The following is a 24,333-nucleotide window of genomic DNA, read 5'->3' as shown; positions in this document are numbered from 1 at the left end:
ACAAGGGATCACATGGGGGAGAATTGTGGGATGTGTGAGGACAGAAGGACAACCAGACACCAAGCTCTCCGCGTGCCTTTATTGCAGATGGGGCTGTGGGCGCACACCCCTGACCGCACAGTGATGACACAGCACGGAGCCCCATCCCATCCCCACATCCCCTGCCCCCATCTGCAGCAGCGGGTGATGACAGATGACAGTCCCTGGCGCTGTGCTACCATCCTGGTCCAATGGCCATAGCAGGGATGTGCACAGTAGGTCATGGCAAGGCAGGGCAGCCCCGTGCCCCCCCAGCTCACAGCCACTGCAGGGAGAAGCCCTGGCTGAGCCTGATGCCGAGGCCGCTGACGGTGAGGACCTGCAGGACATGAGGGGACAGCATGGCTGAGCTCCTTATACAATGACCTCAACCCTCCACACAGCACAAGAGCACCATCCTTACCCTCCTGCCCCCCACCAATGAGGGCTGGGAGAGGAGGCATGGGCACCCCCAGGGCAGAGCACGCCAACACAAAGCCATACCTGGTTGTCCAGGTAGGAGAAGGGCTTCTCCTGCCCATCTAGGAGGACCTTGCTGGGCGGCTCCTGCACTCCATAGAAGCTCACTGCATCAATGGTGACATAGGTGGCCTCAGTGCTGGCATGGAGGACGTTGGAGGTGAAGATGTTCTGCAGAAGGGGATGGTGTGAGCATGAGGTGTCCTGGATGCCCCTCTGCCTTCCCCACCATGTCCCACCTCTGTGGCATTGAACACCAGGTAGGAGTAGTTGCCCCTCTCGAAGGTGTCCAGGCTCTCGCCGTCATCCCAGAAAAGGTCCCCCCAGGCAGTGGTATGTGGGGACAGGGCCACAATGAGACGCAGCGGGTTCCCTCTGGTGGCCTTGCTGGTGGTCGCAGGTTTCTGGATTTCAAAGGAAGCTTTGAGGCTGTGTGCCCAGTATGGGGCAGGGAAGGTTATGACATGCTGAGGACCGAGGAGGGACACATCGTGGAGCAGGAGACTCCTCTGAGACCGTCCCCAGCCCAGGGAGGTGGCAGTAGGGAGCTCACCTGTGTGGGCAGGATGGAACCCTCCCGGAGATGGAGGTTGAGGTGGTCCAGAGGGGCTGACAGCTTCAACATCTCCCCACTGCTGTTCACAGAGGAGCCCTGGAAGGGGGCAAAGGACAAAGGGGGGTCAGGGACACAGTGATGGGCTCAGGCGTGGGACCAGGAAACAGCTCCTCAGTTAGCAAGCCCCACAGCTGGTGATGCTCCAACACTTCGGCATCCCCTGAGAGCCTCGTCCAAATCATCCAAAACCTGAATGTGAGTGCCATAGTGCTCCTCACCGTGTAGAAGTCGTACCACACGCCTTGGGGGAAATAGCCCAGCACCGAGTCTGCTCCTGGCTCCAGCACTGGAGTCACCAGCAAGCTCTGGCCCCACAGGAACTGCCTGTCCAACCCATATGTGGCCACATCCCAGGGGAACCTGCAGTGGGATGGAGACAAAGCTGCCATCAGCTGCTCCTTCACCACCCAACCACAGCCAGCATCTCACCAGCTCCCATCAGGGTGCTCTTACTCAAAGAACAAAGGTCGGGCGACGGTTTCCCCTTGCAGGTGGGCACGGTGGAAAAGCGTGTAGAGGAAGGGCAGGAGGGAGTAGCGGGTGAGCAGTACATCCTTCATGGCTGTCCTCGCCAAGGGGCTGAAAGCCGTGGGGTCCTGGGCCTGGAGGATACACAAATGAGAGTCAGCAAATGCCCCATCCTCACCCAAATCTCCATCTCTATGGAGCAAATCTGCCTGCATCCCCCTGCATTCTACCTTCTACATCCCACATCTCACACTCTAAATCCAGCATCCTGTATCCAACATCCCAAATCCCACATCTGGCATCCCATATCCCCCATCCTGCCCAAGACCTTCTCGTTCTGGGTGTTGTGGTTGCGGGAGAAGGGGTAGAAGGCCCCGAGCTGCATCCAGCGGGTGCACAGCTCCTCCGAGGTGCTGCCGGAGAAGCCGCAGATGTCAGCCCCCACCAGGGGGATCCCAAACAGGCTGAAGCTCAGCATCCCTGCAGACAGGTGGGCGGAGATGCTCAGCAGAGTATGGGGAGTTTTGCGGTCTCCACCACCTCTCAAATGTAGGATGAAAGAAAATCCCAGCAGGGCTGAGGTGCTCTCTGGGGAAGGACGGGGCTGTGAGACCATACCACCCACCTGGGATGGAGTAATACATGTCCTTCCATTGGCTCCGGTTGTCACCCAGCCAGTGTCCCGAGTACCGGCCCTGGCTGGGGAAGGTGGAGCGGGAGATGACAAAGGGACGCTTTCCTCGGATCTGGATCAAGGCACTGCAAGGCAATGGGGAGACCCAGGAGCAGGAGGTGAGAGCTGCCCTGAGGAGCCTCCTTATCCCTTAAATGTCTACAGACAGCTCTGGGAGTATGAGTAGCATAGTCCCTGGGCTTGGAACAGGACCAGCTTTATCCTCCCTCCTCTCCTCATTCCTCTGGGCAAGGCTGTGAGCAGCCACAGCATCTCCCTTTGGCTCAGGCACTCAAACCCCACTTCTTTTCCTACACTGACGTGCCTGAGCAGCACGGTTTCACCCATCCTATCCCCAGGGTGCTCAGGTACCTCGCCGTCGCTTCGGCTTCCTTCAGCCCGTAGAGGTTGTGCAGGTTGTAGTGCACTGAGGCGTTCTGCTTCGCTGAGGCACACACCGTCTTGGCGGACAGGGAATTGCCCAGCACAGCTGCCGGGAGGGACAGCCACCATTGGCATTCGGTGGAGAGGGTGAGGGGCACAAAGCCACCCATGCTGCAAATTGAGCTCCCACAGCAACTCCCACCCCGTGCCCCAGTACAGCCACAAGCGTGCAATGCTCGGGTATGGAGATTGGCGCATGAAAGCGGGGATGGACAGACACGTTCAGGGTACGGAACAAAGATGTGATGTTTTGGAAGAATGGTTTTCTTCCACAGCACTCAGTTTTCAGCATCATGAGAGCACGTGGTACCTACCAGCGCAGCCTGCATCTCACCGCCCTCCTTACCCGGCGTGTACGGGGGGCTGTCGAGCTCTCCGGGTGGGCAGCCCTCTTCAGACCCATCCATGAAGTTGGATGGCTCATTCATGTCCTACGAAAACCACAGAGCAGTGTGAAGGGGGAGCTGTTAGGGATTAGTGATGTCTAAAGGTGGCACAAGAGGGGTGTGCTGGAACCCACAGGCTTCCTCCCACACCACCAGAACCATTGAGCCCCTTTGCCCAGCACACACAGATGGTTACATATGCGGAGCGGTGTCCTGCCAAAACGCAATGAAACCAGAAAAGCAGCACTCGGGCAATGGCTGTTGCTCCCAGGAGCAGAGAGATGGCACCAGCCAACAGGGAGCACTTACAATCCAGAGGCCATCGAAGGGCACATGGGTGTGGAAGCGCTGCAGGTTCTCCAGCCACCACTGGTGTGTGTCTGTGTTGGAGAAGTCGGGGAAGGCAGTGTAGCCAGGCCAGACCTGCAGGGAAGCCACAGAGCAGTGGTTCAGCAGGGCAGAACGCTAAGAGGAAGGGATACCTTGAGGCTGTGAGCATGCTGAAGGACCCAGGGCTAAAACAGGCAATAAAACCAATGGTAAAATCCAGGCTGACTGTTCAAGGGCTGGATGCTGTGTGTGCAGCATCCCCCCCAAGCATCTCAGGGTGAGTTGGAGAGCAGTCTGTCTGCATGTGCCAGTGATGGGGAAGAGCTGTGATTTCTCTGTGTTTCACCTCACTCCAGGGATTATAGTGTTGGAATTACAGAGTTGGGTCACTTTTCTCCTTTGTTTTAGACTGTTAAAAGTTTCAGTAGGAGAGAGAGAGCCAGGAGGAGCAAGTGGCTGTGAATGGGTAACAAACTGGCTGTGGGTCTGGAGTAGATTGCAGGCACTTGAGCATCACAGGCAACCTCTTCCCACCTCAAAAACAGGAAGGGAGAGGATCAGATGATCGGCCTCAGGCAGAACCACCAACCCCGCTGCACTCATATGACTGCCCGGGTGCCTCTGCCGGGACAGGAGCTGGCTCTGGAGGCGGGTGGAGATGCCACAAGGTGAAATGTGGAAAACTGAGAGCAGGACCGGACCCTGGCAATCAGCCACCTGCCTTCTCCCCCAGCAGGAGTGAAGAAATCTCAGCCTGACTCCTGCAAAGCCCCCAGGATTTCCCCCAGTTCCTCACCTGCCCAATCAGTGGCTGCCCCTGGGTGGTGTTTAGGAACAAACCGCGTCTCAAGCCTTCATCGAAAGGCCAGTAGGAGCCACGTGGGCTGGTGCTGCTGATGCCAGGGTCCTGGGGATGGAGCAGAGTCAGTATCTCTCGGCCCCTTCCCCTACAATGCCAGTGTGATTCAGAGAGCACAGTCAAGGCAGGGTCAGTCAAAGCCCAGACATGGCGACTGTTTCAACCAAGAGGAACAGAAACTTGCTTCAACACTTCCAGGCTCATTTTCTAAAATGTCACTTCTGCAAGTCCCGAGGACCCGTTATGGGGTTTTGGGGTGGGGGGGGATAAATATAAGAAATCATGAACTTACGCAAGAAGCATCAGGTCACAGCTTGGGCTACTAAGGGGACTTCAATCTGTCTGGGGCAACCCAACATCCCCTCCCAGGGTCCGTTTGCACCCCAGGAGCCCCAGCCCTTGCTGCCCACAATGAGCAGAACCACATCCCATTTCCTGGCAGTGGGACATCACCGCGGGGTCACAAGAGCTCAGCACTGGTGGGGAAGTGGGGATTCCTGTGTCGAGCACCCACGAGTTGAACCCAGACTTGGTCACAGTCCCTCTGCGCATGAGGACGAGGAGCCCACCTCCCTGTGCTCCCGCAGCAGATGGGAGCATAGTGCAATAACCTGGCCCATATCTCAGCACTCCCTGCCCTTACAGGGGATTTCCAATGGCAGATTGCACGCTGACAAAAATCCCCAGTCCTGGAGCTGGCTAAGACCATCCAGGCAACGGAGGGGGCCATGAGCTGCCCCCAGTCCCTTGTCCCCAGTGTCCTTGCAGCCACCAAGCCCAGCTCTGGGGAGTGACAGCCCTGAGCATGAGTGAGGCAAGTACCAAGATCATCACGTAGTGTTGCCCGTGCTTGTGGAGATCTTCCACCAGTGAGGGGAGAGAGGCAAATTTCTGGGGATCGAAGGTGAAGTCCCGGTATCCATCCATGTAATCAATGTCGTTCCATTGCGCATCCTGTGGGGAATGGGCTCAGAGCAGGCAGCAACACACAGCCCCCATCCCTCCTTCCTTCCTTGGGGTACCTGTGGGATCTGGAAGTTCCTCATGGCCCTTGCAGTCTGCCAGGTCTCATTGCTGGAGCCGTAGCCCCAGCGGCAGAGGTGGAAGCCGAGTGCCCAGAGTGGCGGCATGGCTGGGAAACCTGCAGTGTGTGTCCAAAAGCAACGTCAGCATGGCAAAGGGATGGGAGAGGAAGGGGGTGGAAGAGGAAAAGAAAAGGGGAGATGGAGTATGGGGTGACCAGATGGTGTTCTTGAAAGGATGGGAATGGGGTGATGCAGGCACAGAGACAAAGGGAAGAGCGCTTAATGGTGTGTATGCTTACCTATCACCTCCTGGTACTGCTGGATGACCATGTTGGGGTCAGGCCCCAGGAAGATGTAGAAGTCCAGCACACCTCCAATGGTCCTCCAAGTCAGGCCCGGGGCAGGCTGCAGGGCCACCTCTTCGCACAGTGGGGAAAAAAGCACAATGAGACCTGGGGAGCATCCCAGCATGGGGCCAGGCAGCACCACCATGATGCAGGAAAGGAGAAATCCCTGTGGGTGCCCAGGGCTTACACCATCACAGGCTGGGCAGATCACTGGTTCATACATGGAGAAAGCTCTCTATGAAGACACTCTTCAAGTTGAAAGCTGTACCCTCTGTTGGCCCCCACTTAAAAACCAAACGCATGCCTTCCTCCAGTGCACACGAGTCAGGATGATCTCGGGTTTTTCACATGGCTGAGCCCTCAAACCTCAGCTGTGTGATGCGTTTCCCTGTGCTCTGCCCCACGCTCACACTGGGAAGCAGAACTGCATTGAAGCTGAGCACAGCTGGAGCCCTGCTCTGAGCAGCATGGTCCCAGATGGCTACTGGGGGGGGAGGGGGGGGGAACGGGTGACTGCCAGTGCCATCCTGGCAAAGCAGGACCCTGTGGGGCTACCAGCAGGAGGGTGCTGCAGGGCACAGGTGGCACAGCTGGGGACAGCTGGGGACAGCACGGGCAGCATCCCTGTCTGGGCAGAAATCGCACACCCTGACAGCCTCAGGGCAAGGCTGCTTTGGGCAGATGGGAAATGGGCTCAGAGCTGCATGTGAAGGACTCGCTTTTCTGACAGCAATTCAGCAGCTGGGCGTGTGGTTAAACTGCTCGGCAGTTGCTAAAGAGCCTCGCTTCAGCCAGGAAACAGATGGCTCAGCTCAATAACGGAGCCATCGGACCACATCTTTTCCCTTTTATGGCTTCCTCTTGCCCCAAGATCCCGAATCAACGCCACACACCTACCCATGGCATTGCTGTTGAGGAGGAAAACCCCGTGGGCATCGCCACCCTCCTCCATCAGCAGGTAGAAGGGGTGAGCACCGTACAGGTTGAAGGATTCCTGCAAGCAGGGATTGCCTGGTGAGAGAGCAGCTCCCGGGCAGAGCAGCTCAGCTCAGAGCCATGAGACTTGGGCTAACCAATGTTCCCAAGTCACATCAGCTGCCACCACCCAGCCAAGCATTTGTCACCCCATGCAGGGCATGGCAGGGAGGTGAGGACAGTTTTGGAGCTGGCAGCCACAGGAGAGCTGCTTCTCCCTTGGACACCGCTGAGCTGTGCCCAGGGCAGCCACACCACAACCTGCTGCACGGACCAGAAAAGCGCTCAGGGCCATCAGGACGCATATTTTGCAATTGCACTGAAATCCTCCCCGTGACCACTCCCTGCCCCAGGAGTACCGTGGGGGCCACATCACGGGCCCAGAGGGTGAGGGTGTTCCAGTCGAGGCTGTGCAGCAGCGTGCTGCGGTGCTCCCCCAACCCATACAGGAACCTGGAGGGCAGCGTGGTGGAGATCTGCAGGAACTGATCGGCGAAGATCAGGGGAGCCACGGTGGTGTTGAGCCTGCGGGGTGACACAGTGAGAGAGAAGGTCACCAGGGGATGGTAATCCCCTCACAGTGACATGCCCTTCCCTCTAGAAGCATCTTGATGGCAGCAAAGCAGTGCATCCCATCCCATTTCCAGTCCTGTTAGGGCAGACTGGGGTCTGGGCACATCCTGACCCCAACCAGCCCAACCCGGCACAGCCATTCATTTGACACCAGCAGTTTCCACTCCGGTTATAATTAACCACTGAGGCGATGCAGCCGGGGAGTTCTCTGCCTGCCCTTGCTGATAAGCAGCTCCTGAGGAAAAGACAGACCACAGGGCCCAAAATGGGAGGGAGGAGGAGAAGATCTGGGGGAGAGCTGGGACACCCTGCCCTATGCTGAGCACTGCAGCTCCCTGTGACTCAGCACGGGCAAAGCCACGGGGAAGACCAGAAGCACCATAGTGAATCCACTGATGTTTCTTTCCCCAAAAACCTGAACCCGGCACTTGCTGGGGAGTTCCCACACCATAGACACAGCTCTCTGGAGAACCCCAAAAGCAAGGCCAAGCAGGCAGAGCTGCGGCCCTTTGCTGGTCCCTTCCCCAGGCCACTGGGTCCATCCCTGGGGATGGACACACTTGGGACCCGCATCCCAGGGCTGTGCCTCACTCAAGACACAGTTTGGAGCTGCTCCATGACACCAGTGGGGATTTGGGGTACTGCACTGGTTTGGGAATATGACCCCACCCAGTCCTGCATGGCCAGAAAGCCACGTGCTGCTGTGTCCCCGTGTGAGCACCAGAGTTTGCAGCAAAGATGAAAGCAATGATAACTAATGGATTGAGATGGATAGGTGTGTTTTTCCCTAAGGAAAGCCCTCAGAGAGACATGCTGAATCCCACTGAGGGAAGGACAGATAGAGAAGGTGGGCTCTTACAGCACTGTCCCTGTCCCTTGGCGCCGCAGCAGCACCCCAAAGGGGTCCTGGGAGAATTCCAGGCTGTAGATGGGGTTTTCTGCTCTCTTCATCGCTCGGGGAACTTCCAGGGGCACCTCATACCGGGGCTTGGCTGCATCAGTTATCTGCAAAGGGGAGAAAGGACACTATGAATACCAGCAAAACAGGAGGACAAAGGGCTGGAGAAGCTCACTGAAGACACACGGATTCACGCCAGAAGCAAAGCAGCTGCCAGCCTCTCTCTAAGCAAGGGATGTCACCTACAGATGTGGGACAGAGTGCAGAGCTCTGGAAGAGAGCTGGAGGCAAGCTCACCTTGATGCGTAGCCGTGTGTTTGTCTGGAACTCCACATCCATCCTCAGCACCTGGATGTCCTTAGGGTAATAGGCCTTCTCCCTGCGCACCAGCAGCCCTGTCATGCCCAGCGTCGTCTGGTTGAGGCTCTGCACCACATAGCTGGGGAAGTTGGGTGGGTAGAAGCACCAGGGCACCCCCCGCTTGCCCCCCACTGCAGGGAGGGTCTCGATGAAGCAGCACCCCCGGCTCTCGCACAGCTCCTGGGTCACCACCACGCTCCTCTCGGGGTAGCAGTCATAGCGGTGGCTTTCAGGGACCAGATGGCATTGGAAAGGTGGTGCAGGGCCATGCCAGCCCCTGGACACTTGTCGCAGCACCCAGACGGTGATGGTGCTCAGCAGCACGGCGGTGATCAGCAGCCCGCTGCCCACCCACCATGGGGCCAGCTTGCTGCGGCCAGCAGGTGTTGGGGTGGTCGCATTCTCCTCCTCCTCCTCCTCCTCCTGGCTCAATACCAGCTGTGGCACCGCTGCCCTCAGCTTCTGGTACGACCTCATTGTCCTGGGGCTGGAGCGAGGGGAGAGAGATGAAGAGTGCATGGTTATGGGAAGTGGCCAGGGGAAGTTCATGCAAGGCTTCCCTGTGCCTGATGCAGAGCTTTCTGCATTGGTTGAGATGTGCTCTGCAAACTTACAGCACTGAGGATGGCTTTGCCTGGAGCTGCCCATGCCCAACCCCACTACAGTATAGAGGCAGCCATGAGGCTCTGCTGCAGCCCCAAGGACCACCAGACCGAACTCCACATGCTCTGGGTCTGGGGTGGTGGCAGTGTTCCAGCAAAGAGTTTTGCCCAGGTCTGAATTGTATGGGCTGTAGCATTTCCAGTAGATGACAAGCAAAAGCGAGCCCCTACCCACCCACTGGGGCAGTCACAATGCTGGGAGCCGTGAGGTGCGGAGCATCCTCTGCTCGTGCCCAAAGCCCTGAGTCAGACCTTTCAGCCTAGGGAGAGCTGGACAGCAGGGACTATGCCGTCAGTGTTTGCCTCCCACTGGTAACATATGATTTTAGAAACTTCTCAGGCAAACGTCTTCCAGACTGCAAGCGAAGCAGAGCCCCCGCTCCTGCTGCCTGCAGGGCGCAATCTCAGAGCTATAAACAAGGACGCAACTTTCTCCTCCCCACCTCCAGCCAAAGCACCCAGACCTCACTCCCCTAATCTGCACAAGCTCAGCGCGGTGCCTCTCGCTGCAGAACGGATTTTATCCCCATCGCCCCCCCACGGCCCTGCACCAAAATGGCTCACCCCGCTCAGCACCCATCCCGTGCCATGGGGCTGCTGGTGGGGATGGGACGCAGCGGACACCCTCACACCCTTCATGCAGACCCGACCAACTCGGCACATCGATCCCAACCTCCTCGACATGCCACCTGCCCGGCCACGCATGCTCGTGCCAGGCCACCCCGACGCAGCAATGGCCTTTCGGGCAGAGGGCGCAGAGCCAGCCCTGCCAAAAAGTGCAAGGACGGATGCGGAGCCCCAGCCCAGCACGGGGGGCACAACCCAGGCCATGCCAGGCGCTTACATACACGTGTCTCCTCTTGATACTGTGGCTGCGGGCGGCAGTGCGGGCAGCACGGGCTCGGGGCTCCCAGCACCGCAGCCCTGCCTGCTCCGCCGTAAAACTCCGAGCAATCGCCCAGCGCCTACCGCTCCTCTCTAATAGCAGCGCCTGCTATCGCGCCTCTCAGCTGACTTCTCAGCCGTGCTCTCGTCTGGTTTGCTTCGCTGTGCATTTTTATTGCGTCTGTATATATCGATAGATCCACGCTCAATGCTGCTCCAAAGCCCCGTGGTGGAGAATACGGGAGATGAATGATTCGTTTCCAATTTTCCTATGTATACATTGGGTCTCAAGACTCTGCACATTCACATTTCCACTCTCCCCTCTTCAGGATCAGAGTGCTTCAGCCCAAGCAGAAGGTGGAAGAGATGCCTGTGCTGAGCACTCCATGGTGCCTGACCTGTTCTGAGCACACAGCAGGAGGGTTGCCCCACAGCTCCCCACACCCCCAAAGCAAGGCCCCTTTTGTCCCCTTATTTTTCACCAAGTGCACTTTCTGCCATGTGCTCAGACTCTCCTGGTTAAGGAGTGTGTGTGTGTGTGCATGCTCCCAGCCAGGTTTGCACTCTCAGGGGATCAGAGCCACTCGTTTGCTGCTGAAGGCCACTGCAGTCTAAAGGTCAGCAGCAAAGGACAACAGACCTTTGGAGCAAAGCTGCTTTCTCCGGGAATGAAAACAAAAATCCAGATCTGTTGTGAATGGCCAATTCACCCAGAAGCTGAATTTCAACAACCCCCCTCCCAAGCTGTACACTTGTTCAATCCCATCCTTGCAAAGCCAGGGGAGAATGTCCCACTTTGGGTCACCGCAGAAGGTGAGACCATACATAAGACACAGCCACCAACTGAGGGAGAAACCCTGGATGCAACCAGGAACCTCCATGGCCCCACCACCACCCACAGAGCACAGCAGGGTGGGTAGCCGCAGTGGGGACACTGGTGGCCATGGGTCTCCTGTCCTTTGTTTGTGAGCTGGAAAGGGAGATGAGGATACAAAACACATCCAGAGCTCAGCAGGGAGCACAGGGCTGGCTCGGACCTGCCCTTGAACCCTGAGCCCAGCACGACTCAACCAGAGGGCCAGATTTTAACCAGAGTCTGCAAATAGGGGAGAGGTGAAGCCAGCAGCACTACAGCTCCGTGCCATTGCCTGGAAGCTTTAACCAACTTTGTTAGCTCGGTCCCAGCACAGGGGGTTTCCAACAGCCAACTTTCACACAGAATCACACAGAATTGCCAGGGTTGGAAGGGACCTCAAAGATCATAAATCTCCAACCCCCCTGCCACATGCAGGGCCACCAACCATCCCACCTAATGCTAGACCAGGCTGCCCCACTCTCTCCTGCTGTGCCCTACGTGGGGCTCCCCATGTTGTGCAAAAGGAGCGGCGAAAGGTGAAACCTTACGCAAAGTCTGACAGCGGCCCTCAGCTGTGGCTATTTGAGGAGGTTTGGCCCTGAGGCTGGAAAACACAAACTGCAAGGAGCCAGCGCCGGCTTCGCAATGCAGCCGCAAATAGCCCTGCACATAAATGCAATGGGAGTCCAGTTTCGACGGAGGTTGTTGGCTTTGCTCAGCCACCTGTGTTGACCTCGCATTGCAACAGGGGAGGGTCAGGTTGGATCTTAGGAGAAGTTTCTTCTCAGAAGGAGCGGTGATGCAATAGCACTGCTGCACAGGGAGCGGCGGGGCCGATGCTCTTGGAGGTGTTGTAAAGCGTGGCATGAGGGACACGGTTTGGTGCCCACGGTGGGGATGGGCTGTGGTCGGGCTTGGTGATCTTTGAGGTCTTTCCCAACCCTAATGACACTCCGATTTTCTGATCTTTGGGCCATTTTTCTTTCTGTTGGATGTTACGGTGATTTGAAACGCCATCGGGACGGCGCTGCGGGCACGGCAGCTCCCCAGAGAGAACTGGTGCGGAGCGGTGCGGCTCAGGCTCACTGCGAACGGAGGCCCGGCCAGGAGCCGCCCCGGAGGCATCACGGCCGCCTCGCTCCGACCGCGCAGCCCCGCGCCCGCCGCCCGACCGCCCGACACGCGGGGCGCGGCGCTACGCAGCGCGGCAGCGAGCGAGGGGGCGTGGCCTCGTGACGTCACCCACCCCCCTTCCCTTCCCCATCCATGAATGAACCGCGTGGGCGGGGCCGGCGGTGACGCGGCGGAGCGGCCGGGGCGGAGCGAGGCGGGGCGGGCCGGGGGTGACGCGCGCGGTGACGCGCCATGCCGGAAGCGGCGGGGGCGCTGGTTGGTCGGCGGCGCGGCGGGGGGGAGGGGGCCGCCCCGCGCTTGTTGTTGTCCGCGGGACTGGCGCGCAGGGAGGCAGCGAGCCCCAGCAGCGCCCCCGCCGCCGCCCCCCGCCGCACGCCGCCGCCCCCCCCGCCCCGGGCGCGCGCGCGCTCCCGCCGGCACGCAGGTGAGCACCGGGCGCGGGCACGGCGGCGGGGTGGGGCCGGGGGGTGGGGGGGGCCGCGCGGCTCTGCCTCCGCCGCCACTCGCGATCGGGGAAGGAGGGGGGGGGGGGGCTGGGTATGAAGGTATTGCGAGGCTGGGGAGGGGGGAACCGGCGCGGCTCGGCCCCGCCGTGCCCGTTCGGTGCCGTCCGGGCGGGGTCGCGCCCGCGGAGACTGAGCGGAAAGTGCTGAGTCACCACCGCGCCGGCACGTGGGGCCGCCGCCCCGCGCGGGCCGCGCAGCACCGGGCCCGGCGGCACGTGGCGGGGGGAGGTGCGGGTCCTCCCCGCTCCCCTCTGCCGAAAGAAAGAAGAAAGTTACCGCGAGTCGGGGCCGCGGAGCACGCGCTCAGTGCCGCGTTTTGATCCGCGAACGCCGCTTAAAATAGAGCGGGCTCAACCTGTTGTGGTGACGGCGGGCGGTTGGAAATACCGCGCAGTGCCGCGCCTGGAGGCTGGCAGCGCGAGCCGGCCCTCAGCTCTGGCCACGCGCAGCGCTGCGGGGATCCGTGCGGGGATCCGTGGCCGCAGCGTCCTCCTCGTGTGACCCGCCGTTGCGCGGGACGGCTGGGGGTTTTATTATGATGGTGATGATAATGATGATGATGTGTTGTTATTGCTCAGAAACGGGGCTGGGGGAAAACCCGTTCCGAGCTCTTCGTGGAGATGGGGAGGATGAGAGCCGGAGAGCAGCGTGGGGCCGCCGGGGAGGGGAACCGAGAGCAGAGCTGCAGGAGTGCCGCCCTCCTCCCGCTCCTCTCCCGCGGGGCTGTCCCAGAGCTCCGCCAAAAGCAGGCCACCAGGTCCCGAATTGGGAACGGGCCCGTTGGGCAGCGCTGTCACAGAAAGCTACAGGGCCTCTATATTGCTGTCACCTGCCCCTGCCTTCTGAGCGCAGCCGGCAGCCCGAGCAGGGCTGGGAACGGGCACAGCCGTCGGGAGGGATGTGCTGGAGGGCAGCTCTGTGCCATCGCTGCCATCAATGCCATCCATGCACCCCGGCACTCTGCTGCATTCATTACCTGGCAGTGTCCGCTCGCAGCGCTGCGTGTCGGTGTTTTTCCCTCTCCTTCCGCGTCCCCCAGCACAGCACAGCACAGCTCCTTCCCCGCGCAGTCACTTCCTCGCTGTGATGGACGCTGCTGCTGCCCAATGGCGCTGCGCAGGGCCGGCAGGCAGCACAGTTAACTCTGCCTGCACCTGACGGAGTGCTGGGCGCTAATTAATTGTCGTCGCAATCACCACGAGGATGGGGCACGGCGGCTCTCCATAGCTGGCGGCTCATCTTGGCACATTACATGTCTATACCTATGCTGGTGCAAACTCACGCCTCTCTTCGGAGGCGTTTCTGAGCCAGGTGGCCAATTGTCAGCTTTTTGCTCTCCCCTCATTCTGCTTAGTTGTGTTTCATCCCATTCCCGTGCTCCCTCGGCAATCTGTTGCAGCTCACAGTTGGGTTGGTGCCGTGCGTGTGCCTTCCGAAAGGGAAAGCTCAGAGCTGCACAATATGCCCCGTGTGTTGGGAAGTGATTAATGGCGTGGAATGCGCTGTGAAACTGGGCGGTGTGAGAGTGGGCAGCGTGAGGCTCTCGCTGTGTTTGGGCAGCAGGAGGGGACAGCTGGGAGCTCTGGCTCGGCAGCACTTGGGGGCTGCTGGCTGAGCTGGCCGTGCTGTAAACATCCAGCTGTGAAGTGCTCGAGCGGCGCGAGCGCTTTCAATTCTCAGGAAGTCTCCAGCTCAGCGCCCTGTCGAGATGAGCCGGCAGTTTCCACTTCTGTCTGAGCTATTGTTTCAGGCTATCTTCAAACCCAAGCAGAGAGCCTTCCAAGCATGAAGCAAGCTCAAAGCCATGCAGCTCCACGGCCATAAACACGAGGGCTGGGGGAGAGGCGGGAGCCGTCCCACTGCTGCTGAGCTCCCGAGCAGTGGGATAACAGGCATAGCAAATCCCTGCTCTGTGCTGCAGCAGGACCTGAATGCCACGCTGCTTGCAGCAGGTGAAGGTGTTCAACCTGCTGGCTGGCCATGGCATGGGGACACTGGGGATTCTGACCTGTCCTTCATTGCTCTTTGTATGGGTGAGCTGGCTGCTGCTTGCAGGCTCAGCTTGCCTGAGCTAGTGATGCTGAGATGTGACTCTGGTTTAGCTCTGCCGCTGCCCCCTGTATGATGGAAAAAGTGCTGCATCCTGTGGTTGGTGAACACCAGCTCTGTCTGTTGCATACCTGTCCCCTTTGGCCACCTCCTCCCCGAGGTCCCAGTTGTGATGTGGTGCAGTGTGCTGTGCCCTTCTGGTGCTCTGCTCGCTGACCGCAGGCTCTGCAGCATCTGACGAGGCTGTTTACCCAACCACCAAGGGCTGTCTGATCTCCGTCCAGGCTTCCCCAGAGAGCGCCTCATAGCGCCGTGTTCTGGCAGCTCTCGCCTTTGCTCTGAAGGTTCGTGAAGCTCCTCTCTGCTGCTGGATGCTGGTTCCGATCCATAAGGGAAATGGAAAGCTGGCCAGCTGGGCGAGGGCTGTGCGGAGCTCCTCTAGAACAGTAAACAGTGACTCACCCCTCCGTGTGTCTTCTCTCTGTTCATGTCAAATATATTGCCTTGCATATGCTCCTGCTGTCTGATTCACACCCGGAGCGCAGCCCTCCCCTCTCTCCTTACAAATGAATGACAAGCATCAGTCTGTCCTATAAGAGTGCATGAAGGCTGTCGGAGTGGGGAAAGGGTTGAAGGCTGAGGGATGGGGCTGTGTGGCACACTGGTCCGCATGGTGCCATGGAGGTGCGGAGATGAGAACTGGAGTTGCCTTCGCCTGTTGGCTCTGGAGGTGCCCTCAGTAAACGCCATTGGAGCTGAGCATAACTTGGGGGTAAACCTGATATTTGGGTGACTTGCTGGAGCAGCTGCCTAGGAATCTGGTCCCAGCATTTGGGAATGAGAGGAGTATTCCCACATAACTCAGCTCTGCAGTGAGATTCGATGGCGGAGATCCCTGCTGCTGCTGCTTGAGCACTTTGCTGTTTTTCTGCCCTCTGGAAGTTGTTGCTGGCCCAGCTGAAGGTGAGGGCTGCGTGTTTTCAGCTTGCTGTGCTTGTCTCAGGATGGAAGCTAAACACCAGCAGGGCTGCCTGCCAGGCCCTCGTGTTCTGGCCAGGCTTTTCGTGCGGCGCAGAAAGAGCTTTAAAACTGGAGTTCATCCTCAGTCGTTGGGTGTCGGCATTGACTTTATGGTAATCCCTCAGTGCGTAACGCGCCGTGAGAGCCCCGTAGCGTGGAAAGTCTGAAGTTGCACTCTGGCATGTTTCCTTTCTCCTTAATTGTGAACCTCACATGGTTCTCTCTGCCTCTGCTCTGCCTCTGCTCTGCCTCGGCTTTCTGCTGCCTTCCCCTTCAGAGCACTGCAATCACGAGGTGCTCTGAGCTGAGACCCTCAGCACTGAGATGTTGGGGTGCCTCATTTCTGGGAGATGCTGCCAATGGCACAGGAGTCTGAGAGAGGGCGAGGGCGTTGGCAAGGCTGCTGATGGATAACTTTATTGCAGAATTACAAGGGCTCTTTATGTAACCCACAGTCAAAACACTGGCTGTGGATCCAAAGCCTTTGCATGTACCGTTGGTGTATTACTACTCACTGCTTTATTTATGTAGTGTCCTAAGTGTGTCACACTGCTTACAGGATAAAGATGTAATGCAGTCCTTGTTCCAAAAAGCTGAGCTCCTAATTTGAGACATGATGCAGCAAATGCAATTAAGGAAAGATGAGCAGCAATAGGGTAAAGACTAAAAGGGTTGTAATAATCAAATTGCAGGGGGTGTCCCAGCAGACCCCAAAGCAGCGTGGTTGGGGGACACCACCCAGTGTCTGTGGGGTGATTGGCTGTTACCTGGGGCTTTTGCCTCATAACTCTGGGGATGCCTTGTCACTGGGAGCTGAACAATGCAGGTGGTACCTGTGGGCACAGTTTGGTCAGTGCAGAGATGTGGTTCAGTGCCAGGACCTGAGGGAGTGGTGTAGAGCTGCCAGGGGAGGGACAGCTGGGGATTGGGGAAGGGTGGCGGGCACAGCCTGAGCTGCCGGAGCTGAGCTGCACAGCTGAGCACTGGGACACTGCTATCAGCCATAGGGGTTGGGTTTGGGATTGGGTTTGAGAGGCCCTGTGTGGAGCTGGGAGTTGGACTCAGTGATCCATGTGGGTTCCTACGGCTTGGTACATCCCCTGCTTCCGTGGCTCGCCCAAGGTGATGTGGTGCCAGGAGCACACCAGCAGCTCCACCAGCCGCAGGCGGCACATGCTCCCATCCATGTTTGAAGAGAGCCATTCCCCGCCGTGCCCACCCGCCTTCCAGCCCCGCTGCCAGCAGCAGCTCTGGCACGCGGCACAGCACGGTGACGGGTCTTTCCGGAGTGCCATGCAGGACGAGGCCTCGCTCTGCAGTGCTGCTCTGATGTCACGGGGTGACAGGTGGCAGAATGGCCGCCCCAGCACGGGGCTCCCACCTCTGCCCGCTTCTGTTCCACGGTGCGCCGCACGTCTCCATCGCCTCACGCCCCATTCAGTTTTTCCGTCGGCGCTTTGAAGCCCCGCTGGGTGCAGATCAAAGGCCGTTCTGTGCAGCCGCCCCACTTCAGCCTGCCCGCCCGCTCAGCCTTCCCTTTTCCGGCCGCACCGCGCACCCCATCCTTGTAGGGCCGGGGGGCGGCGAGGGAGGGGGGGGATACCGAGGGGAGGAAGAGTTCCTGATGCTGTGGGAATGCGAGCTGTGCTCTGTAAACAGCTGGTGACTCACTGCATAACTATGGCACCAAGTGCCTGCGCGGCGTGCAGGGAGGGGGCTGCCGGCCGCTTCCTTTACGCACTGGCAGCGCTCGGCTCCCCTCGGCCGTCCGAGCTTTTCCTTCCTCCTCCGTGCCTGCCTGGACATAGGGGTGGGCGGCGGAGGGGAAGCGATGAGGAGGAGGAGGAGGACGGGCAGAGGGCAGCGCTGAGGTCTGAAGGCAAAGCCTGGTGGAGGTCAGTGAGGTGCCAGACGATGCAGGGGTCTGTGGGGCCTGCGGGGATTGGTGCCGTACGGAGGGGCTGCTGGAGCCGTGTGCGGGGAGGAGAGCAGAGCGGGGCTCGGGGAGGTGCTGTGTGCCGGTTGCTCCGAGCTCCATTCATCGCAGAGCGGGGCTGGGGGACGTGGCTGTCCTCGGCCCTCTGGCAGATGTGCGACACTGGGCTGTCTGGTGCTGAAAAAGAGAGGAGGAACCGAAATGCCCGACAGCCGGGGTGGCGTCCTGCAGCCTCACTGCCCACCTTGGAACCCCGCTCCCTCCGCCCCCCGTTCACGGCTATGAATGAGTTTGTTTACTCTCCGCCGACTTGGTGATGTCTTTGCACAGACATGACCTGAAGTCATTATTGCTTTTGGGCTTCTCTGTTGCCATGACGACTGTCTCGGGGTTGGCTACTTTCCCAAGGTCACCATGGCAACTATCAGACGGGAATCATGCTTGGGATGCTTTGGCTGGATTTTTCATGAATGATTAGGATGTGTGACACGACGCAGACGTGAAAATGGGGAGGGTTTGGGCCCGGCTGGGTAGGGGTGGGGAGAGGGGGAGAGAGAAGGAGAGGAGGACTCCGGCAGACAGACGCGGTGCCGCCGGCTGCGCAGCCCTCGGAGCCGCGCGTCGGGGCGGACCGGCGCGGCGTGGAGCCCTGCCGGCTGGGAGAGACGGGCGGAGGCGGTGATGGTGGAGCGGCTGAGCCCGCCCCTCCCGGGGTAGGTACCCCGGTACCTGCTGTGCGCCGTGCCGTAGGGTGATGGTTTTAGGGGAGGACGTTGCTGAGCTGCGGCTGGGTGTTGTCCTCGGCTAAGGTGAGCGTGAAGGGCAGCGTCTTGGCGGAGGATGCTGTCGGTGGACACGCGCCTGCCTCTCCAGACAGCATCAGGCTGCTGGGCTGTGAGCATCGTCAGGCAGCGGGAGAGCCGAGCTGCTGCCGTGCTTTGTCATCACGGGGGGCTTTTGTTTCTCGTGTTTGGGTTTTCTGGGAGCGCTGGGTGGGGACGGTGCTGGGAGCAGGTGATGAACCAGGCAGCTTATTTCTGTCTTGCTGATTCAGTGTCAAGCTGGGTTAATAAGCATCGAAATGAGAATGGAGTTGTTGTCTTGTGGCTTTTCGGTGCCTTTTATGAGCAGAGTTAACTCTTCAATCAGTCCCTAATAGGGCGTCCGGAGTGTCTGGATGCCTCTGGAGGGAGGTGAGCCAGCGGGGCCTGGGCAGTGCATGGCTGCCTGCACAGCTGCGGCGTGAGCCACGTCCTTCCCTCCCTGCCCTGTCCTCGCTGTGCTTAAAAACAAAACATAAGGGCTTGAGCATTAAGCAGCAACGTGACTATCAGTACAGATCTTTCCTTCTTACACCTATATGGCATGGACTGATCTCTGAATCCTTCCTTGTGTGGTTTTATTTCCTTTGGTGGGGTTTTGGAGTTGGGGTTCTGGACTGCTATTCTGTTAACCTACCTTCACGTCTGAGATTTGTCTAACCCAAAAATCTTGTTTTGTGTTTTCCAGTTGCAATTTCTGAGCGGTTTTGTCCAGAAGACTGTGCTCAGGTTATGACGACTAATCCCAAACCGAACAAGGCATTAAAGGTAGGGGAGAGGCCGTGCTGGGGATGCTGGGTGTTGGGGCAGGCTGCCGCAGAGCCGTGCTCCACGCGGTGACTGTCGTACATGGCATGCCTCTTCTTTTCTTCTTCTGAGAGGCTCCCACAAATGGGCACTAATATAATTTCCTATTATCTACAGAGAAGTTCTTAGGGAGATAGGTAGAAGAACGTTGGTTGTGCTTAGAAGTCTGAGTTCTCTGCGAGAGCGTAGGGTCAGATCGGCCCATCTGCTGCCCCAGAGACCTCTGGCCATTGGCAGCATCCTGAAAGCAGTGCTCCAGGCCTGACAGTGCAGCACTTCTGCTCTCAGTGTAAAGATGCACTGAGGAGAGGAAGCTCCCACCTGTTTTCTCACAGATCCAGCAGACAGTAAAAGCTTTGGGTATAGCTGCTGTATGGTGGACCACATGTGCATTGTTCATTCTCTGCTGTAGTTTTTCTTGTGTCCTGGCTCTTTGTTCCAGGTATCTGCAGTCTGTGAAGAAGCAGAATAATAGTGTCTGAAATGTTCTGAAAATAGCTGCGGTAGCAAATGTGCTTCAGAGAAAAGCACGAGCCCTTGGTATTTCCATGTGTGCCTTCAGAGTCAGGACAACCAAGTCAGACCAAGTGAAGCCAAGCAGGCTTGGTTTTGTCCAACACTCAGATGAGCAGCCTTCAATGAAAAGCCACAAAATGTGGAATGAAACCCTGCACACAAGTGGCTATTCTGCTTGTGAGACTACTGCACTAGTGTCCCAGCATGGTGCTGATAAAAGGTGTCCCCTTTAGGGTTCAGTGTGAATTCCTGACAAAGGAACACGGAAACCTTCTGTGTTCTTTTATTTCCTTAAAAATCTCACTGTTCGGTTCAAAGTGAGTTTCACACAGAGGGTGGTGAGGCACTGGAACAGGTTGCCCAAGGAGGTTGTGGATGCCCCATCCCTGGAGGCATTCAAGGCCAGGCTGGATGTGGCTCTGGGCAGCCTGGTCTGCTGGTTGGTGACCCTGCACATAGCAGGGGGCTGGAACTGGATGAGCACTGAGGTCTTTTTCAACCCAGGCCATTCTATGCTCCTGCACTCCTATAAGGCTCACTGCTCTCCTTGACTTGAGAGGGTGACCCGAACCCAGATGGACGCAGTGCTTGCATCTCAGCCATGTGTCACGCCACCGTGGCAGCGTCTGAGCAGAGCACAAGCTCTCTGAGGTGCTTTGGGGCATTTCCAGTAGGGTGCTGAGGGGCAACCTCTGCCATCCCCAGCAGCCTGTCCTGCAGGGCTGCCGCTACCCCTGTGCCGTTGGTGTTTGCAGGTAAAGGAGGAGTCGGGAGAGAATGCCCCAGTGCTGAGCGATGATGAACTCGTGTCAATGTCCGTACGGGAGCTGAACCAGCACCTGCGGGGTCTCACCAAAGAGGAGGTCATCCGTCTGAAGCAGCGGAGGCGCACGCTGAAGAACCGGGGCTACGCCGCCAGCTGCCGCATCAAGCGCGTGACTCAGAAAGAGGAGCTGGAGAGGCAGCGGGTTGAGCTGCAGCAAGAGGTGGAGAAGCTGGCCAGAGAAAACAGCAGCATGAAGCTAGAGCTGGACGCCTTGCGCTCCAAGTACGAAGCACTCCAGACCTTTGCTCGTACTGTGGCGCGAGGGCCTATTACCCCGACCAAAGTTGCCACCACCAGTGTCATCACCATTGTGAAATCAGCCGAAATCTCATCCAGTTCCGTGCCGTTCTCAGCAGCGTCCTAGTGCCCTCGGTGGGGGAACTAGCAGCCTTTCAAAGGGGGGGGAAGAGGCTCTTATGCATTGTTCCGGAGTTCTTGGTCGCGTCAAGAATTGGCATCTTAACAACTCTCTTCCGAAAGTGCAAAAAAAAAAAAAAAAAAAAAAAATTAAATAAATTAAATAAGTAAGGAAGAAAATAGAAAAGAAAAAAATACCTACAAAGGGAACTTAACTGGCTGCTTCTCTCTGGACTCGGTGGCTCCATCAACCCCTCGTGTCCAGGATTTGAGCTCTGTCTGCAGTACAAGTTGCAAGATCTACTTCCTTGTCCCTGCCTCCTTGAGCCCCTCGCAGCCGTTCCAGCTGGGAGAAGATACCCGAGGAGCCTCCAGAGCCTTCGTGAATGATGCTCAAGAGCCAGGAAACAGATGGACCGTAGAAATCATCGTGTGAGATGAATGTATGGAAAAGAGTTTCCTTTAGTGGCATCCTACTCCTTGTCAGAAGGGTCTCCCCTTCCCTCCCCACTTCCATCTGCTGTTCCGAGGGCAGGGAAATAGGCATTTTGGTTTGAATTTCATCCTGCTACGAGTGGATGGGAGTGGGAGGATGATGGAGATTAATGCTTGGGTCTGACCACACCCACTAGGAATAACCTTTTGTTTTCAATCCATGCTGTTAAAATATGGAAAAATATATATTTTACATATTTTAATACGCCTCACTACCTGTGTGGCCTGTGAAAAACTACATTGCAGCCTCCTTTATTCCAAGCCCATGTTTCCCAATAGCTCCTTCCCTAAGGTGTCCTGTGAATTGGGTATATTTATGCAGTGTATTTCTTCCAAATGATCCAGTCTTGAAATAGCGGCTTATTTTATTTTATTTTTTTTCTGGATTCCCTGAAGCTTAAGGGAAGGAGGCGCGGTAGATGCTGTGAAGAGCAGTGTGGTGGGGAGGAGAAGGGGAGAGGAGGAAGAAGAATGCTGGAAGTATTACCAGGTGGAGGCAGAACTGACTGCAAGGCGGAGGGGCTGTTCTGCTGGGATCAGCACTATGAGAAGGGGTTTGTGCAGAAGGTTTGGGAGAGATGTTTTTGAAGCGCTGAAGTGTAACTAGAGGGCCATAGCACAGACAGGAGGAATTAGAGCCTCCTCTTTGGTGGAAGCGTTGGTAGGTGAGCAAGGAGCATCCCTGCTGCAGGGCTGGGCTCGCTGGGCTCTGTTTGACCAGGGAAGGGACGTGGGGAGGTTGGCTGGGAGCTGCATGAGTCCATTCTGCAGTGTTCAGTCAACCCGTGTGGATGTGACTCTGAAACTTGATGCTTCCTCTTGGGAATGTGTGAACTGCCCCAGGAGATGTGCGGAGGGCAGGATGGAAATCCGTGTGCGTAGGGAATGGAAGAGTTGGGAGCGAGAAGTCGTGCGTGTGGCTCTGAGCAGTGGTTTGGGAGAGGGATTTCTGGCCCGGCGATGGGCAGGAAGTGGGAAGCCAAGAGGAGGAATTCTGCTGTCACACAGCAGCGCTGAAAAGATGAATGTGTCCAGGTCACTGTAAAAAAAAATAGCTATGTTGGTGTTTGTGTGTTCTGTTGTGTTTTATTTTTAATTTTCTGTTTGAAGTAGGAAAGAAAAAGGGACTGTGAGTTTTGCAGGGCAGAGATCTGTGGGATGGACGATGCCTGTTGTCGCGCAGGTGAGAAGAGAATGAGACAGGTGATGGATGAGGTGAGGAGCAGAGCTTAGAGGACTTGGGCTGTGGAACAGAAGCCAGAGATGGCGGGGAGTTCACCAGTGTTTGGGACTGAAAGAGAACTAATCCAGTGCTGCCGCTGTTGCAAAGGAGACAGTATGCTGGCATCCACCGCCCTGCAGGATTTGTTGTTTGGGGGCAGTACGTGTGTAGACTTCCAGTAAAGCCCTCTTTGTCTTTGGAAGAAGTTAGCTTGCTTTTTCTTTTTTTTTTCTTTTTCCACCTTGTCATTGGAGTCTCTGGATTCCCCAAGAGGGTTCTTTGTGAAATAGGTTAATGAAGAGAGGAGCTCAGCCTCGGTTCTTGTTCAGTCCTCGACACCTATGCTCATGACCTTATGGAGCTGGGAAGGGGCAGGTGAGCCTCCTCCTGAAGGCTTCTTACCCCTGCCAGAGCCGCATGTGCCGGAGGGGAGCAGGGAGTTTCCTTCAAGTGATTTTCCAACGCGTAGAGTTTGGATGACACTTAGCGTTACCTCATTTCTCCTCCACTCCCTCCCTATCTCCTAACAGGCAGATTGATGTCCTGTGTATCAGTACCAGTTATTGACTCCCACAGCAGAAGCTGAGGAAGAGAAAAATGTTACTGTCATTTCCTGGTCCTCTCATGTTCTCCAGCTCACAAACATTGGAAACTTTCCCAGACCTTACAGGTGCCTCCGAAAACAGGCAAAATGGAGACTCCTGGCACTGTTGGGGCTTTAAATGGAAACTTTAACGAAAAAAAAAGGCCAGTTGACTTGTAAATGCCCAAATGCTTCCAGTCTTTAGAACAGCTCCAGAGCTCCATAACATTCCTGGCTAGATGGGAACACCCTCGGGCTGCCCTTGGCCCCTGCCAGGGAAATCAGACCAGTGGCACGGAGGGGGATGGAGGTTGAACTTTGTTCCGTGGGGGTCTTCTTGCTGTCGAGAAACATATCTTTATGTGGCACTTCCCTTGTGGCCAAGTATTTCTTTTTCTTTTTTTTTTTTTTCCAGTTCTTGGAAGGGTGCCAAAGGCTTGTCCAAGTGATTGCTAGTTTGGTGCTGGTAGGCACTTCAATCTCTGGTCACTCGATTAAGAACAAGAGGCCTGGGTGTTGTTAAAGCTGTTGATACCATAGCCATGGTAGGTAATCCATATTGGATATCCATAAGGACCACGTGGAAATATTTAAAGAGAGAGAAATATATATATAAATATATAATTATATACATTTTATCGTACAGATTTTTCGTAAAAAAAGAAAAAAAAAAAGATAATTTTTTTTCCAAGTTTGATACTGTAAATCTTTATTAAAAGAAATCGCCGGTCCAGGGCTCCCTCCCTGGGTGGTGACCTGGAGGGGAATGAAATGTCCTGGCTAAACTTCCACAGAGGGATCAGAATTGCAAGGTAACGTGGAGGGAGGAATGACCCGAAAGCTGTTGACCACCATGGAGACCCAACTCCTCCACCCTCCGCCCCGGAGGGCCCTCCAGCTTGGGGTTGTCGCATTGCATTCCTCTGGGGTTTGGTTTGTTTCCGTTTGTTATTTTTTTGTTGTTGTTATTCTGTTTTGTTTCTCTCCGTCCTGCCCTTGCAAGCCTGACACCCAGGGTGAGCGTGGCGTGGGGAGCCGGCTGCTGCCGCGGGGTCACCGGGTGCCTCCCTGCCGCGTCAATTCGCTGCGGTATTTGGATGCTGGGCTCCCTTCTCTGCCCCTCCTTGTTCCCCAAGGTGCAGGGGCACCAAGGCCGAGCGCTGGGATCCTCTCCCCTGGGCCTTTCTTCCCCCTGAGCAGCACGAT

At 57.1% G+C, this 24,333-nt stretch overlaps 2 protein-coding genes across 8 annotated transcripts; one reads left to right on the top strand and one right to left on the bottom strand.

Annotated features, from left to right (window-relative positions):
• Window positions 1-50: 50 nt before the first annotated feature.
• LOC116237588 (lysosomal alpha-glucosidase-like) lies at window positions 51-13,995 on the bottom strand. 5 transcript variants are annotated; one of them, XM_031606882.2, is made up of 20 exons: window positions 13,472-13,995; window positions 8,390-8,939; window positions 8,054-8,199; window positions 6,981-7,146; window positions 6,544-6,640; window positions 5,599-5,718; window positions 5,297-5,415; window positions 5,097-5,228; window positions 4,212-4,322; window positions 3,395-3,508; window positions 3,046-3,130; window positions 2,628-2,745; window positions 2,208-2,341; window positions 1,911-2,062; window positions 1,568-1,716; window positions 1,333-1,474; window positions 1,052-1,150; window positions 738-902; window positions 523-669; window positions 51-358 (listed from the first exon to the last, which is right to left on the bottom strand). In XM_031606882.2, the coding sequence occupies exons 2-20, from the start codon at window positions 8,927-8,929 to the stop codon at window positions 296-298; spliced, it is 2,799 nt and encodes a 932-aa protein (XP_031462742.2). In that variant the 5' UTR covers window positions 8,930-8,939; window positions 13,472-13,995; the 3' UTR covers window positions 51-295. The 5 variants fall into 5 exon arrangements, with proteins under 5 accessions (XP_031462742.2, XP_031462743.2, XP_090007990.1 ...); XM_031606883.2 differs by lacking the exon at window positions 13,472-13,995 and adding an exon at window positions 9,963-10,116; XM_090151864.1 differs by lacking the exon at window positions 13,472-13,995 and adding an exon at window positions 9,959-10,092.
• MAFK (MAF bZIP transcription factor K) lies at window positions 12,328-20,986 on the top strand. Of its 3 annotated transcripts, none has more exons than XM_031606885.2 (3): window positions 12,328-12,413; window positions 19,010-19,089; window positions 20,400-20,986. In XM_031606885.2, exons 2-3 carry the CDS (start codon window positions 19,054-19,056, stop codon window positions 20,832-20,834), a joined length of 471 nt encoding a protein of 156 aa, XP_031462745.1. In that variant the 5' UTR covers window positions 12,328-12,413; window positions 19,010-19,053; the 3' UTR covers window positions 20,835-20,986. The 3 variants fall into 3 exon arrangements, with proteins under 3 accessions (XP_031462745.1, XP_090007992.1, XP_090007993.1); XM_090151866.1 differs by lacking the exon at window positions 12,328-12,413 and adding an exon at window positions 17,189-17,459; XM_090151867.1 differs by lacking the exon at window positions 12,328-12,413 and adding an exon at window positions 18,067-18,213.
• The last annotated feature ends 3,347 nt before the right edge of the window (window positions 20,987-24,333 follow it).

This window comes from Phasianus colchicus, chromosome 16 (genome assembly GCF_987193195.1).
Source record: "Phasianus colchicus chromosome 16, bPhaCol1.hap1.1, whole genome shotgun sequence".
NCBI lineage: Eukaryota > Metazoa > Chordata > Aves > Galliformes > Phasianidae > Phasianus > Phasianus colchicus.
The sequence above is the reverse complement of the archived record's forward strand: the minus strand, read 5'-3'. Positions and strand labels throughout refer to the sequence as shown.

Bases quoted from the DNA above. Each gene is read 5' to 3' on its own strand.
- LOC116237588 (XM_090151862.1), bottom strand. From the start codon at position 9,819: ATGCGTGGCCGGGCAGGTGGCATGTCGAGGAG. The intron at 7,147-8,053 runs GTAAGAGCCCAC...GTCACCCCGCAG, and splicing joins CAAGGGACAGGGACAGTGCT to GCTCAACACCACCGTGGCTC. The intron at 2,746-3,045 runs GTAAGGAGGGCG...CCCTCCCGGCAG, and splicing joins CAGCCCCCCGTACACGCCGG to CTGTGCTGGGCAATTCCCTG.
- MAFK (XM_031606885.2), top strand. From the start codon at position 19,054: ATGACGACTAATCCCAAACCGAACAAGGCATTAAAG. The intron at 19,090-20,399 runs GTAGGGGAGAGG...TGGTGTTTGCAG, and splicing joins AACCGAACAAGGCATTAAAG to GTAAAGGAGGAGTCGGGAGA.